The sequence below is a fragment of the Coregonus lavaretus genome (genome assembly GCF_964263955.1).
Source record: "Coregonus lavaretus genome assembly, chromosome: 8".
NCBI classification, from domain to species: Eukaryota; Metazoa; Chordata; class Actinopteri; order Salmoniformes; family Salmonidae; genus Coregonus; species Coregonus lavaretus.
The window spans coordinates 22235350-22252238 of record NC_139995.1 but is presented as its reverse complement, the minus strand read 5'-3'; the positions used below and the strand labels follow the sequence as shown (position 1 = coordinate 22252238).

The following is a 16889-nucleotide window of genomic DNA, read 5'->3' as shown; positions in this document are numbered from 1 at the left end:
TATCTGGGGAGTTTCTCCCATTCTTCTCTGCAGATCCTCTGTAAATGTGATATATATATATATATATATATATATTTTTTTAACCCTATACCTCAACTACATCTCATAATGAATAATGTGGAAATTGAGCAAGTTGAGGTGACTAAACTGCTTGGAGTAACCCTGGATTGTAGACTGTCATGGTCAAAGCATACTGTATTGATACAACAGTAGCTAAGATAGGGAGAAGTATGTCCATAATTAAGCGCTGCTCTGCCTTCTTAACAACACTTTCAACAAGGCAGGTCCTACAGGCCCTAGTTTTGTTGCACCTAGACTACTGTTCGGTAGTGTGGTCAGGTGCCACAAAAATTGCAGTTGGCTCAGAACAGGGCAGCACGGCTGGCCCTTAAAAGTACACGGAGAGCTAACATTGATGACATGCATGTCAGTCTCTCCTGGCTCAGAGTGGAAGAGAGATTGACTTCATCACTGTTTGTTTTTGTGAGAGGTGTCGATGAGCAGAATTGACCGACACCCATGCATACCCCACAAGACATGCCACCAGAGGTCTCTTCACAGTCCCCAAGTCCAGAACGGACTATGGGAGGCGCACAGTACTACATAGAGCCATGACTACATGGAACGCTATTCCACATCAGGAAACTGATGCAAGCAGTAGAATCAGATTTAAAAAACAGTTAAAAATACACCTTGTGGAACAGCAGTGACTGTGAAGAGACACACACAGGCACATACACACATACATATAGACACTCACTCTACACACACGTACACATGGATGTTGTATTGTAAATATGTGATAGTGGAGTAGTGGCCTGAGGGAACACACTAAATGTATTGGGTAAAGTGTTATGAAATATAATGTCATGTAATATTTTAAATTGTATATAAACACCTTAATGTTGCAGGACCCAAGGAAGAGTAGCTGCTGCCTTGGCAGCAGCTAATGGGGATCCCTAATAAATACAAATACAAAACCTTTGGTAGGTAGGCTGCTGTCAGGCTTCGGCTGCAGTACAGCAAAGCAAAATCACCCCGTGCTCATGGTTCTCACAGGGGAAGTGAAATGATAGGCTACAATGACTTTGTTCTTGATCATGCACACTGCAAATGACATGTAACTAACTATAAGTTCCTTGAACTTGTCACATGCGCCGAATACAACAGGTGTAGACCTTACAGCGAAATGCTTACTTAACCAAGAATGCAGAGTTTTAAAAAGTAAGAAAAATTGGCTAAATAAACTAAAGAAAAAAAGTAACACAATAAAATAACAATAATGAGGCTATGTACAAGGGGTACCGGTACCGAGTCAATGTGCAGGGGTACAAGTTAGTCGAGGTAATTGAGGTACTATGTACATGTAGGTAGTGGTAAAGTGACTATGCATAGATAATAAACAGAGAGTAGCATCAGCGTATGTGAAGAGTGTGAAGGAATGTGAATGTATATGTGTGTGTGTGTGTGTGTGTTGGAGTGTCAGTGTAGTATGTGTGAGTGTGTGGTTAGGTCTAGTGAGTGTACATCGAGCCTGTGCAAGAGAGTCAGTGCAAAACATAAGATTAAAATAAGGGGGTCAATGCAAATAGTTTGGGTAGCCATTTGATTAACTGTTCAGCACTCTTATGGCTTGGGGATGTAAACTTTTAAGAAGCCTTTTGGTCCCAGACTTGGCATTCCGGTACCACTTGCTGTGCGGTAGCAGAGAGAACAGTCTATGACTTGGGTGGCTGGAGTCTTTGATAATTAACACCGCCTGGTATAGAGGTCCTGGATGGCAAGAAGCTCGGCCCCAGTTATGTACTAGGCCGTACGCATTACCCTTTGTAGCGCCTTGCGGTCGGATGCTGAGCAGTTGCCATACCAAGCGGTGATGCAACCAGTCAAGATGCTCTCGATGGTGCAGCTGTATAACTTTTTGAGAATCTGAGGTCCCATGCCAAATCTTTTCAGCCTGCTGATAGGGAATAGGCATTGTCTTGCCCTCTTGCCATGACCAGCCTTTCAAAGCATTTCATGGCTACAGATGTGAGTGCAATGGGGCGGTAGTCATTTAGGCAGGTCACCTTGGCGTTCTTGGGCACAGGGACTATGGTGGTCTGCTTGAAACATGTTGGTATTACAGACTGGGTCAGGGAGGGTATCATAGGAAAAGACACCGCTTTCACACGGATTTGCAGTGGGAAATTCGGATTTGTCACTTCAAGCCCAAATATATCATACTTTGACTAAAACGATGACTTATTGACTTAAATCGTTGTGCAACATCATGGGTAAACTCTGGCCATCATTTTTCAGCTCTAAAAAGTGGATTTCTATGCTATTGCTTTAATAGTTAATACTCCCAGGCGCTAGGATCCGGAGGATTGAGCTCTGCATCTCTCTCTCTCTCTCTCTCTCTCTCTCTCTCTCTCTCTCTCTCTCTCTCTGCACCTCTCTCCCTCCTCTCCTCGCCTTTTCTCCCAAGCCTGTTTTAAAGTCTCTGCCAGACTTTGGCTCACACGCTACTTCCTGGATGGAGGAATGGAACACTTCCAGTGCCGCTCCAACGATTCCATTTCTGTTTTCGCCAGCAGAACTGCTGCAGCTCTCCGCTGCATGGACTACTGCCACTAGTGTCCTCTGCTCCTACCCCCTCTATCCTTGATAAATGAACTGATTGAAGCTCGAAAGCTATATCTCTCCTAACTGACATGTTTTTCTTTGGGAGTATCAAGAAGCTGTTTGGAAGGGGGTTTTGAGAAGTAAATACTATTTTCTGGACGTTCCAGACCCGCACTGAATTTCACAGAACAGTCACTAGCCTACATTTAGCAGTATTTGCTCTGCTTTTACGCAGCGGACATTGATTATTTGATCAGACGGATAACTCAACAGTTGCCCTTTTTGCTCTCGATGTTCATTTTGTCATGCGGAGGCTACTGCAATCGTGTTGCTGGTGGATCTTGTCTCTGATTTTGTCTGCCTTCGTGCTCTTTTGGGCCGACTGTCATCCTGGTAAGTTTTTCGAAGTCACATCTCTCCTCTTTTCCGAGCTTGGTCATTTTCATGACTTGAGAAGTCGTGTAGTAGTCTAGGAAACATTAGTGCAATATGACTAAACTCGGCCCATACTCTAGTGGAATATTAAAGTAATGTAACGTTGACATGATGTGCAGTAGCCTATAACATAATTTAGTGCCAATTTGTTCCTTGCGATTTTTTCATAATTAGTCTGTATGCTAGGCTACACGTTCAATCAGACAACAGCCACGATCCACGATAGCGTTTGGTACTCTGGAAATATAGATTTCTCTCGCAAAAGTATTTGCTTTTCCATGCAAATTTTTCGTGAATCTATTAAATCTCCAGTAGGCTATACTGGTCCAAAGGTGGTGAAACTCCCTTCCACTTTATCCCCAGATTAACTCGCGGCGGGGTAGGCTATATCAACAGGAAAGCTCATGATAAGAATTAGTGTAGCCTATAAACAATATAGTCTTTTGTTGCAACAACGATCTGAAAAGTATTGCAATCCTCAGAAATAGCCTTGATAATTGACAGCGCGGAGCACCCATGCAACGAAACCGTTAACTCCAAGCCGTGCGGCTGCAGTGCGGAAAGGCAAATCAATGGCATTGAAAACCATGCAGATTTATTGTTGTATAGTCTATTATATCACATTCCAAATGCGTCTAACTACAAGGTTATGGATAAACCCATTAAGCATATAAAACGGTCATCGTTAGCACGCAAGCAACAGCAGGTCATTGACACAAATAAATAGGTTACCCAAATGTGTTGTCCATTTGACGCCGATACTGAACTAAAACTCCATTCTGACTTGGCAAAAAGAAAATTTGAGAAAAATGACTGCCTGCAACAATGGAAATGTTGCTCACGGAGCTTCATCATTTGGAATGGTAAATAGAAACATTCCTACAAATAATTGTCAATATTTTACTATGCTCAGACGAATAATAGGCTATATATCGCACGGACGCTTAGAAGATTCGCACCGCTGTCACTATGGTTGTTTTAGTATAATTTTAATTTGGGTGACCTTGAGCGGGAGTTTCCTCAAGCTTTTTGAATTTGATCATCTTTACACCGGGTCCAATGAATGTATTTGTTGCCTGCGATGGACGCTCCTGGAATCCGCAACACAAATGCAATAGTTACATTTTGAATGAGATGCATTACACATTGCGTCTTGAGCCGGTATTTGGAAGCCAATACACACATTTTCACTCCCATGTAGCCTAGATATGCAATTACATTCCTTTACACTCTGAAGATATATTATGTAATTGAATGCCTAGTATCCAGCTACAGGTGATGCATGAAGTGCATAAGCAAAGCATAACCTTTTAATGCTCATTTACATGCAGAAATACATTGTGTCTCTCTCTACTCCCTCGCGGTCTCTCTCTCTGTGTGTTTGGTTAACTTATCATATTTTCTCTCACTCTAAAATGTGAAAGTAATAATCTATTACTGTGCTGTGTGCTCTTTGCAAATCAAAAACCAAGTATAATTCATCACCCCTGGTTTGTACCGTTTGGCTGTGGTGAAACAAAACATAGGTTACTTTACTGAGAAATCAACATTTCATACTCGATTTGGAATTAGAGGAGTGATGAATGCTTGAGGAACAGGACATTGTCACAGAAGGGACTGGAACTCTCTCTCTCTCTCTCTCTCTCTCTCTCTCTCTCTCTCTCTCTCTCTCTCTCTCTCTCTCTCTCTCTCTCTCTCTCTCTCTCTCTCTCTCTCTCTCTCTCTCTCTCTCTCTCTATATCTATATATATATATATATCTCACTCTGCTGGTGTGCCAAACTTCAAGGTATCAATCAGCCTGCTGTATGCTGCACTAGGGGATTGGGTGGGACAGGTAGCAGTACATGGAGAGAAAAGCAGAGTGTGATCACTTCTGTGATGTATCATGTGCAGCAGTTGCCACAAGCAGTTGTATGACTAAAGTGATAGTTTTTAGTTATGACTGAAGTTATAGTAAGAGAGTGAAAGAGACACCAAATGACTAAAAGTTAGAGAATATATGATTTTGTATTTAATAATAATAATAATAATAATAATAATATGCCATTTAGCAGACGCTTTTATCCAAAGCGACTTACAGTCATGTGTGCATACATTTTTACGTATGGGTGGTCCCGGGGATCGAACCCACTACCCTGGCGTTACAAGCGCCATGCTCTACCAATTGAGCTACCATTATTTTCTGTTTTGTATAGCTAACCTATTATTAACTAGTTTATAGGACTGTAATAGTTTATTACAAACTGTGAGCTTTACCCCCTGCTCATTAAAAGTGCTTTAACTGTTATCAACGGTCTCCTTCAATGTCAGGTCTTCCAACAATACAGCTGAACACTGTAGACGGAGATGGACAAGATGGCAACTTTATTATTCTTGTCATGTTTCTGTGAAAGAGGCTGCTGCACTCTTCAGGCTCCCGTAATGGTCAGTTTGCATTGGGACGCACAAACATCTGTTCGGGATATAAAAAGTGCTCAATATCACTGCGGGGTGTCTCCTGCCACAGAGCACTGACACCAGCGTCCAGCCCGGGTGTGAGGGTACTATGAGTCCAGCCACAGCTAGGCTGGTAATGAAAGACAGAGCACATCGCCCTGTCACTCACCTCTCCACCATTCAGACCAGAGCGACTAGGAAAGACGGGGAGAGAGGGAAAGAGATCTGTTTGGCCTTCGATCAGTCCCCATGTCTGTGAAATGAATGTATGTTGTTCACAGAACAAGCAAAACAAAGCAGTCATTGTAATCTTATGAGAAGCTCTTTTCATTTTTACCGCTCCTTTTTTATTTATTTACCTTCCCTTCATTGTCATCTGGGGAGAGTGCAATTGTTTGAGTCTGATAGAATGAAATAATGTGTTTATTATACATTCTGAGCAGGCAGTGCCTTAAATTCAGAGTCACAGCGTGCGATAGTAAGGTTGACATTTAGGGAAGATTGGATATGCTCTTGGCCTCAGTAACAACATTATCATCATTATCATCTCTTCCAGCACTGGCTATTATCTGCCTCACGCACAAACCGGAGCAGCTCAAATGTCTGCCAGGTCACTTTATCAGTCTCTGGGCCTGTCATCGTCGCCAAGCTCCCCCTAATAGATTGATTAAAAGATATGGGGGGAAGCAGACAGTTAACTGTGGGACGCTGTCATGTTGCAGTTGCTTAGTGATTTTGTACAGGGTTCTTGTGGAGAGAGATGCTGAACTATACGACGGCACACTGCAATGTGTTGTGGTTATTGGAGTTATCAGAATTAGCGTTCTGGTACTCATGCTGTTATTTACGACATTAGGGCAATTATGAATGCTAATATTACTGCTAATTAATATTTTCACAATAGTCATAATAATAACGATCATTTGAATAATACATAATTGAAAATCTGTGTTTAGAGTTTTCATCAGCATTTCTGCTGAGTTAGACATTCCCGTTGTTTAATCTGTCTCTCATCAGTTTTTCGCTTCATAAGCTCCGAAGCCCAGTGAGCTGCTGGGAAACGCGGTCCGTGCTGGGAAGATTCCGGGCTGCCTTCCCTTTTTCCTGCCATAGCTCTTGGGTTTAATGGACTGCTGAAAATAAATGCAGCTTCATTCAACAGTGGGCTTCGGCGTCGCCTTTTCTATTGTTCCAGCTCATTGTTTTAATAAAGTCTTCACTGGATAATTTTCAATTGGAAGGGGTGGGAGTTTCCCATAATTCTTTTCAAGGTTCTGGAATTATTCACCGGTCTGCCCTTTGCTGCTTTGAAACAATCTCTCTCTTTCTCTGCTCTTTCTGCTCTCCTTCTCCCTGTTTTCTTCCCTCTCTTTTTGTGGGCTCGTTCTGATTGCTTCCAGTGCGCTCCGGTTCAGTTAGCGTGTTTCCTGCCCAGCCCTCTCTCTCTCTCTCTGTGAGAAACACATCTCACGCTGTTAGATGCAGGGTGTCCATTATCCCACATCATGCATTGAAGTAGATACTTTTTCAAATCGCACATCTTGCTAATGTTTAATTTGAAGTGCCTGGAATATACTGCCTGGAATGCTTTCATACAATTGTATTGTACTGTATCCCATGTATTCTAATACATGGACTAGTAACAATGGTCAAAATATTTTCCTCACAATGGGTGATGAAGGTGACAAAGGGCAATGCAAGATAATAGCGAGTTAGTTGTGCACATGTCAAGTAATGATTTAGACCTTGCTGCACATACTTATCTTCAATTCAAGTACGCTTGCCCTGTTTACCAGAGAGGCAGATTAGAGGTTGAGAAAAGGCAAGTCGTAGCATTTCCAATGTCCTATAGGAGCAGCTGAATGTCGGGCTGCAGTAGAGGTGACAGCAACCTGCAGATAGTTACCTCTCTCCTAGCAGTACTGTCACAGACAGCCCCTCAGGTGGAACAGGGATGGGGTAAAGACGGGAGACCAGAGGGCGTAACAGGAACTGTGTGGAGACCAAAGGAAGTACTACTGACAGGGCATACACTCCTCCTCCCATTTCCCCAAACCCTGCCACTGCTCTTCACAGACCTGGGTGCATGCAGGCCTCTAAATGTAATGGACAGCCCAGTTCACCATGTGATGCCTGCTGTGAGAGGGAGAGAGGAGGGGGAGGTGGTGAGACAGAGAGAGGGTTAAACTCTCACCCCCTCGGTGCTGGTAACGCTGCCTGCCAGGCTGCCTGGCCCTGGAGCCTGAGGAGCGGAGCGGTGCCAGGGAGGATGTCAGTTCCGTGGATTTCGGTTTCGGTTTATTTTTACAGATTTGATTGTTGTTGTTAGATAGATGAAAAGTGGGGTTTTATCACAAACAAATGGAATGGAAGAGCTTGATTGGAACTCTGTTAGTTGTATGGTGTTTGCCTAGTGATAGATTTTCGGACTCTACAGTTGCTTTGACTGAAACCCACACACGTTACAGCTCTTATGTTCTCTATCAAGCCTATTAGCTGTAAGTGCTCTATTGAGTGCAGACAATCGATTGAAACAAATTCAAATATCTCATATTGATTTCTTAGCCTTTTTGAACAGTGAAAGTCTCCCTTCACTCCGTTCCTCTTCACTTCCTCTTCACTTTTTTTGTGATCCAGGGTAGTTCGTCATTTAAAGTGTTAAAGGGGCAGTGCAGTCAAAAACGTCATATTCCTTAAAAAAGAAGAAGATATTTCCACACTATGAGGTCGAAAAACACTGAAAATTATGATAATACCCTTTTAGTGTAAGAGCTTTCTGAATAAAACGCCTGGAATTTCAGCCTGTTCAAGTGGGATGAACTTTTTGGCCAACAGCATGACATCACAATCTGATCTGATTATTCTGACCAGAAATCTAATATTTGCATATACAGTGAGGGGAAAAAAGTATTTGATCCCCTGCTGATTTTGTACGTTTGCCCACTGACAAAGACATGATCAGTCTATAATTTTAATGGTAGGTTTATTTGAACAGTGAGAGACAGAATAACAACAAAATAATCCAGAAAACGCATGTAAAAAATGTTATGAATTGATTTGCATTTTAATGAGGGAAATAAGTATTTGACCCCTCTGCAAAACATGACTTAGTACTTGGTGGCAAAACCCTTGTTGGCAATCACAGAGGTCAGACGTTTCTTGTAGTTGGCAACCAGGTTTGCACACATCTCAGGAGGGATTTTGTCCCACTGCTCTTTGCAGATCTTCTCAAAGTCATTAAGGTTTCGAGGCTGACGTTTGGCAACTCGAACCTTCAGCTCCCTCCACAGATTTTCTATGGGTGTCACGTACATGTTTATTAACTGATAAACACCACGACAAAACAACAAATGAAACAAAACGTGAAGTCCAAGGTAGCGCACACACAACATACCTTACACGGAACAAGATCCCACAACTAGACAGTGCCACTAGGCTGCCTAAGTATGGTCCCCAATCAGAAACAACGAGCGACAGCTGCCTCTGATTGGGAACCACACCGGCCAACATAGATCCACACATATTAGAACACAAACATAGAACATACACAACAAAGAATATACACACCCTGACTCAACATATAAGCGTCCCCTGAGTCAGGGCGTGACAGTACCCCCGCCCAAAGGTGCGGACTCCGACCACACAACATAAACATAACAGGGTAGGGGCCGGGTGGGCATTCCGCCTCGGAGGCGGATCCGGCTCGGGGCGTGACGACCTCTCACTCTCCGCCTCCCTGTTGCGCCCCTGGTCTGGTCTGGACCTCGGCGCGCTGCTTCCCCTCTCCTTCCTCCCACGATACGCCAGGCCCTGTCTGGACCCTGGTGTGGGAGACCCCGAACCTGGAGAGGGGCTGACGTCATGGTCTGGACTGGAGCCGCTGACCGGAGCAGGACTGGGCACCGGTGGAGCGGACTACTCTGGCTCCGGAGTGGAGCCGCTGACCGAAGCTGGATCAGGCACCGGTGGAGCGGACTACTCTGGCCTCCGGAGTGGAGCCGCTGACCGGAGCTGGACTGGACCCCGGTAGAGCGGACTGCTCTGGCTCCGGAGTGGCGCAGCTGACCGGAGCTGGATCAGACACCGGTGGAGCGGACTGCTCTGGCTCCGGAGTGGAGCAGCTGACCGGTGCCGGACCAGGCACCGGTGGAATGGGCACGGGCCGTGCCGGACTGGACAAACGCACAACTGGTCTGGTGCGAGGAGCAGGCACGGGCCGGACCTGACTAGGAACACGCACCACTGGCTTGGTGCGAGGGGCAGGAACGGGCCGGGCCGGCGATACGCACCACTGGCTTGGTGCGAGGAGCAGGAACGGGCCGGGCTGGGCTGGCGACGCGCACCACTGGCTTGGTGCGAGGAGCAGTAACGGTCTGGGCCGGGCTGACGACGGGCACCACTGGCTTGGTGCGAGGATCAGGAACAGGCCGGGCCGGGCTGGCGACGCGCACCACCGGCTTGGTGTGAGGAGCAGGAACAGGCCGGGCCGGGCTGGCGACGCGCACCACTGGCTTGGTGCGAGGAGCAGGAACAGGCCGGGCCGGGCTGGCGACGCGCACCACTGTCTTGGTGCGAGGAGCAGGAACAGGCCGGGCCGGGCTGGCGACGCGCACCACTGGCTTGGTGCGAGGAGCAGAAACAGGCCGGGCCGGGCTGGCGACGCGCACCACTGGCTTGGTGCGAGGAGCAGGAACAGGCCGGGCCGGGCTGGCGACGCGCACCACTGTCTTGGTGCGAGGAGCAGGAACAGGCCGGGCCGGGCCGGGCTGGCGACGCGCACCACAGGCTTGGTGCGAGGAGCAGGAACAGGCCGGGCCGGACTGGCGACACGCACCACTGGCTTGGTGCGGGGAGCAGGAATGGGCCGGACCGGACTGGCGACACGCACCACTTGCTTGGTGCGAGGAGCAGGACTGGGTTCCTTTATTAATCCCCGCTCCTTCTGCTGCCTAACCAGCTCCTCTCGCCGTGCCTCTACTTTTTCCTTCTCCCTTTTAGCATCCTGTAGCACCTCCCTCTGAACCAACAGCCCCCGTAACATGGTGGCCTCCTCTCCTAACCTGCAGATCCGCCCTTTCACGGCCTCCTGCTGCCTCGTCATCCACATCTTGTGCCCCCCCCCCAAAATGTTCTTGGGGTTGCCTCTCGGGTCTGATCCCTTTCAGGGCCTCCATCTGCCTTGCCAGATCCTCTCTTATCTCCCGCCAAGTCCATCCTCTCTGCTCCTCCTCGGCACGCTGCTTGGTCCTTGTTTGGTGGGATCTTCTGTCACGTTCGTCTAATGATGGGACAGACCAAGGCGCAGTGTGATATACGTACATGTTTATTAACTGATAAACACCACGACAAAACAACAAATGAAACGAAACGTGAAGTCCAAGGTAGCACACACAACATACCTTACACGGAACAAGATCCCACAACTAGACAGTGCCACTAGGCTGCCTAAGTATGGTCCCCAATCAGAGACAACGAGCGACAGCTGCCTCTGATTGGGAACCACACCGGCCAACATAGATCCACACATACTAGAACACAAACATAGAACATAAACAACAAAAAATATACACACCCTGACTCAACATATAAGCGTCCCCTGAGTCAGGGCGTGACAATGGGATTAAGGTCTGGAGACTGGCTAGGCCACTCCAGGACCTTAATGTGCTTCTTCTTGAGCCACTCCTTTGTTGCCTTGGCCGTGTGTTTTGGGTCATTGTCATGCTGGAATACCCATCCACGACCCATTTTCAATGCCCTGGCTGAGGGAAGGAGGTTCTCACCCAAGATTTGACGGTACATGGCGCCGTCCATCGTCCCTTTGATGCGGTGAAGTTGTCCTGTCCCCTTAGCAGAAAACCCCCCCCCCAAAGCATAATGTTTCCACCTCCATGTTTGACGGTGGGGATGGTGTTCTTGGGGTCATAGGCAGCATTCCCCCTCCTCCAAACACGGTGAGTTGAGTTGATGGCAAAGAGCTCGATTTTGGTCTCATCTGACCACAACACTTTCACCCAGTTCTCCTCTGAATCCGTATATGTGCTTTCTTGAGCAGGGGGACCTTGCGGGCGCTGCAGGATTTCAGTCCTTCACGGCGTAGTGTGTTACCAATTGTTTTCTTGGTGACTATGGTCCCAGCTGCCTTGAGATCATTGACAAGATCCTCCCGTGTAGTTCTGGGCTGATTCCTCACTGTTCTCATGATCATTGCAACTCCACGAGGTGAGATCTTGCATGGAGCCCCAGGCCGAGGGAGATTGACAGTTATTTTGTGTTTCTTCCATTTGCGAATAATCGCACCAACTGTTGTCACCTTCTCACCAAGCTGCTTGGCGATGGTCTTGTAGCCCATTCCAGCCTTGTGTAGATCTACAATCTTGTCCCTGACATCCTTGGAGAGCTCTTTGGTCTTGGCCATGGTGGAGAGTTTGGAATCTGATTGATTGATTGCTTCTGTGGACAGGTGTCTTTTATACAGGTAACAAGCTGAGATTAGGAGCACTCCCTTTAAGAGTGTGCTCCTAATCTCAGCTCGTTACCTGTATAAAAGACACCTGGGAGCCAGAAATCTTTCTGATTGAGAGGGGGTCAAATACTTATTTCCCTCATTAAAATGCAAATCAATTTTCCATTTTCTGGATTTTTGTTGTTGTTATTCTGTCTCTCATTGTTCAAATAAACCTACCATTAAAAGTATAGACTGATCATGTCTTTGTCAGTGGGCAAACGTACAAAATCAGTAGTGGATCAAATACTTTTTTCCCTCACTGTATATCCTCCTATCCTCCTTGAAGGTGTAAGTGGGGTAGGCTCTAGAGTCTAGACGATCCTATCTGCCAATCAGGGCTGTGTATTTAATAAAGCAATTGTACACGAGAGGCTGTGCTAAACTATAATAACAGCAAAGTAGCTGCATTTCATTTGACCTGTTGTTCTATTAACATTTATTTGTATATATCCATACAAATTTTGCTGGTTCATGATTTTGACTGGCTGAGAAAAGATGTCTGTCTCGTTCTGACACGTTAACTCAAAATAGGACAGTGGAGATCGAATTTCAATATTGAAACAATGTTGCAAATGTCGAGAGAACGACCGCAACGTTTGTACAAACCCCCGTTGTTGCAAACCAAATGTTAGGCTGGAAGCAAGGGGAAATAATGTCTATATGCTTTTTACAGTGGAGATTAAGCTAATGAATTGGCTTATCCAAAATAGGTTTTTTAGTATGGCTTAGAATGCGTCTCAACCAATCACAATGCTTGTTTTGACCAACCCATTGTAAGGTTCTGTATTTATTTTCTTAGTCAACCTTGTGTTCTTGAACGTAGCCCTGTTTCTTTGTGTTCTTGAACGTAGCCCTGTCTTACATTTTTGTTCATTGATTTCACCAGTGTTAGTTACTCACCTGGTCTCATCAGCTCCTTATTTAGTTCAGTTCATTCTGTTTGTGCCTTGTGAGGTGTTGTTCGTTTTGACTCTACTAAGCATTTTCCTAGCTTTTTTGTGAGAACCAGTTATAGCCTTCAGTCCTAGTTTTGATTTTCCTGCCTGTTTGCCTACTTGTGTATGACCATTGCCTGCCTGTGACCACAATTCCTGCCTTCTGCGAAGGTGAAATAAACACCTGCCACACTCTGCACGTGAATCTACACCTTTTTCTCCCTGAGTATTCATTACACCCATTGTAGAAATATATTTAAATTTGTATCAACACGCCCACACGATCAGACTGAACATTTCACTGGCAAAAGGAGGCTCAGGGAAATTAATTATTAAAGATACTGTATATTTTGAGTTATTTTCATGAAATAAACATACAGTGATTTATTAGACATACAGTGATTATTTAAACATTTACTTAAAATGACTGCATGGGGAGCTTTAAGCAATGCAACCTTTTTCTCAGAGTTTTCTAAATGATTTGCATGAATAATGATTTGCAATTAAAAGGCACAGTGTAAAGTCCAGAATTTTTCTTGGTGTCAAAATACATTTGGTCACTCGTATTCACTCCTACAGCACCTCTGTATCACCTCTGAGGTGGGCAAATATCACATTTCTAATTATAATGGGTTTCACATGTGAGTAGTAGTAGACTTATACGGCCTTATAATTTAATATAATTGTGGTCCTCTGTAGCTCAGCTGGTAGAGTACGGCGCTTGTAACACCAAGGTAGTGGGATCGTTCCCCGGGACCACCCATACACAAAACATTTATGCACGCATGACTGTAAGTCGCTTTGGATAAAAGCGTCTGCTAAATGGCATATTATTATTATTATTAAATGGCATATTATTATTATTATTATTATTATAATATAACACTGTTTTAGTCCTCTGTATACTATCCCCATCTGAGTTTTCAGAATCAGCCTTGTTTTCCTTCTTTTCTGCTCTCCTTCTCCCTCTCTCTGTCTCTACCTTACTCTGCGGTCACAATTAGTATGTTGCTGTAGCTATGGAGGAGACATTAATAACAAATTAAGCAGCTCAAGCCAGTGCCGATGAAGTTAAATGCTTTTCTTCCCGTGAGGTTGTCAAGTGATCCTCCGTTACCGCTGCTCTAGCAACCATGGAATGCTAAGTATAGACGCAGGAAGGACACACACACACACACATACACACACACACACACAGGTCTGTGTGGTTTTGTGTGGTGGTTGAGTGCTCAATGATGTGTGGTATTAGCAATGGGATACATTAATGCAATAAACAATTAATAATTAAGATTCAGCATGAGCCTCAATGTCAGCATCAAAATGCAAACTGTTGAGGACAATTAAGGATATCATTTTGAATGATGACCTTCTCTCTGGGATGCTAATGACTAAATAAATACCTTTAGTTTCATTACCATACAGTGTGACTCATAGCACATTTGAACTGGACTTTTTGTTTTACCTTTTAACTTTTATTTTAGAAAAACTTTGAGGGGGGAATAAGTCTGAAATTGTTTATATGAGGCTCAGTCAGTTTCCCAATGTGCTTACTTTGGATTATCACTGGCATTAATTCTCAGTGTTTGTTCGGCCGCTCAATCAGACCCTTGATGAGAGAGTGCTAAACTTCATCCATCACCGTTCCCGTTTCGTCGGACCCGTCGCCTCCTAGCCTGCATGCCTGCCTGCCTCTCTTTAAATTAATTTTTATTTTCACCCCCTTCATCGATTCTGGACCTTTTTACTCCCTTGCACTGGCAGTACCAAAACAAAGTCAAGGCTCTCACTCCAATCTTCCAATCACTCATGATTTGTAACTCCATCAAATATTTACAAAGAGAACACAAACCTGCTGCAATGTCATTTTCTGCTCTGAGTGAGGCTAGACTCTTTTGGGAAAGCTTTAGCAACTAAACTTTAGCCTTTCTCCATTATCCACTATGTGTTGGAGGTGCAAGGCTGTAATGAAGTTAAAATAGCTAACACTTAGCTTTTGCCTGAATAGAATACAATAGAAAAGAGGCTACTGGTGAACTGAAATAATAATGTTATTTTTAAATAATGCTTCACTCCTACTGCTATTTGTCAGTGGACCGAACCAGGATACTTGTTTCCTTTCATTGCCCCACTTGTTTCTCATAGGTGTTGCATTTTAGTATGTACAGAGGGGTTGATTAACTGTGTAATGTCTACCTGCTCCTAGAGAATAATAGTCACAGAGATGTGGCATGCCCTTTCCACAGTCCAAATGCATTAGTGTTGCACTGAGGTGACTGAGATGTCTTGGCTGGTTACAGCCTTGATATCCACTCGCATTTCCCTGACAAAAAAGAAAAAAGAAAAAAAAAAGAACAAGAGAGAAAAGAAAAAAGAGAGAAAATCACCACATGCCATGAAGTGTTGTGTCACAGAGTCAGCAGCGGGCCTCAGAGTAGAGAGCAGTATGAGCCCTCCTCATTAAGTTCTCACAGTGCCGTTGGTTTTTCCACTTTAATGCTTGGGAGATGTTGGCTTCCTCCTCTGAGAGATGGGGACAAGGGCTGTGGAGTTGGCTGCACTGCCCAATTTGTCTTACTTCTGGGGAGGCTGTTTAAACTACAATGCCCTCTCCTGCTGCCCATCTCTCTCTCTCTCTCTCACTCTGTCTCTCTCGCCCTCTCTCTCTCTCTCGCTCTGTCTCTCTCGCCCTCTCTCTCTCTCTCTCTCTCTCTCTCTCTCTCGCTCGCCCTCTCTCTCTCTCTCTGTCTCTGTCTCTCTCTGACCATTCTTGTTTGTGCACTAAAGTAATGCATGCAGATCACTGTCAGTCACCTAATGCTGAATCTGCAGTGAGAAAGCGTGATGGTCAATGTCACACCAGTCATTTGTCACAGCTATAGTGAAAGTCAGATAGATTGATCCTTCACAAATCACTGTAGCACAAACAGCCCCAACCAGCCATTATGAATACTGAATGTACAGAACTTCTCACATCAACAGAAACACTGCTGGATGGGTCTCTGGGGTACATCATGAAACATCACCACATCCCTCCCTGTCAATCAAAGAATGAGAAGACAGTTTCACAGAGCCCACGTCAGCTTTTAAAGCAGGGTGGGGGGGGGACACCTGCTTATCGAACATCTCATTCCAAAATCATGGGCATTAATATGGAGTTGGTCCACCCTTTGCTGCTATAACAGCCTCCACTCTTCTGGGAAGGCTTTCCACTCGATGTTGGAACATTGCTGCGGGGACTTGCTTCCATTAAGTCACAAGAGCATTAGTGAGGTCGGGCACTGATGTTGGGCGATTAGGCCTGGCTCGCAGTCTGCGTTTCAATGCATCCCAAAGATGTTCGATGGGTTTGAGGTCAGGGCTCTGTGCAGGCCAATCAAGTTCTTCCACACCAATCTCAACAAACCATTTCTGTATGGACCTCACTTTGTGCACAGGGGCATTGTCATGCTGAAACTGGAAAGGGCCTTCCCCAAAATTGTTGTCACAAAGTTGGAAGCACAGAATCGTCTAGAACATAATTGTATGCTGTAGTGTTAAGATTTTCCTTCACTGGAACTAAGGGGCCTAGCCCGAACCATGAAAAACATCCCCAGACCATTATTCCTCCTCCACCAAACTTTACAGTTGGCACTATGCATTGGGGCAGGTAGCGTTCTCCTGGCATTCCAGCCGACGCTTGGCATTGCGCATGGTGATCTTAGGCTTGTGTGCGGCTGCTTGGCCATGGAAACCCATTTCATGAAGCTTCCGACGAACAGTTCTTGTGCTGACGTTGCTTCCTGAGGCAGTTTGGAACTCGGTAGTGAGTGTTGCAACTGAGGACAGACGATTTTGACGCGCTACGGTGATCCCGTTCTGTGAGCTTGTGTGGCCTACCACTTTGCGGCTGAGCCGTTGTTGTCCTAGACGTTTTTACTTCACAATAACAACACTTACAGTTGACCGGGGCAGCTCTAGCAGGGCAGAAAT

At 45.3% G+C, this 16889-nt stretch overlaps 1 protein-coding gene across 1 annotated transcript in view; it reads left to right on the top strand.

The window, feature by feature from the left end:
- Positions 1-2912: 2912 nt before the first annotated feature.
- Positions 2913-16889, top strand: part of LOC311133392 (receptor-type tyrosine-protein phosphatase gamma-like) — a gene marked incomplete at its 5' end in the record, with an annotated part of 269130 nt that continues 255153 nt past the window's right edge. Inside the window, one exon of the mRNA XM_084166893.1 lies at positions 2913-3000. Within this exon, the coding sequence (XP_084023019.1) occupies positions 2913-3000 (88 nt within the window). The remainder of the gene's footprint in view (positions 3001-16889) is intronic.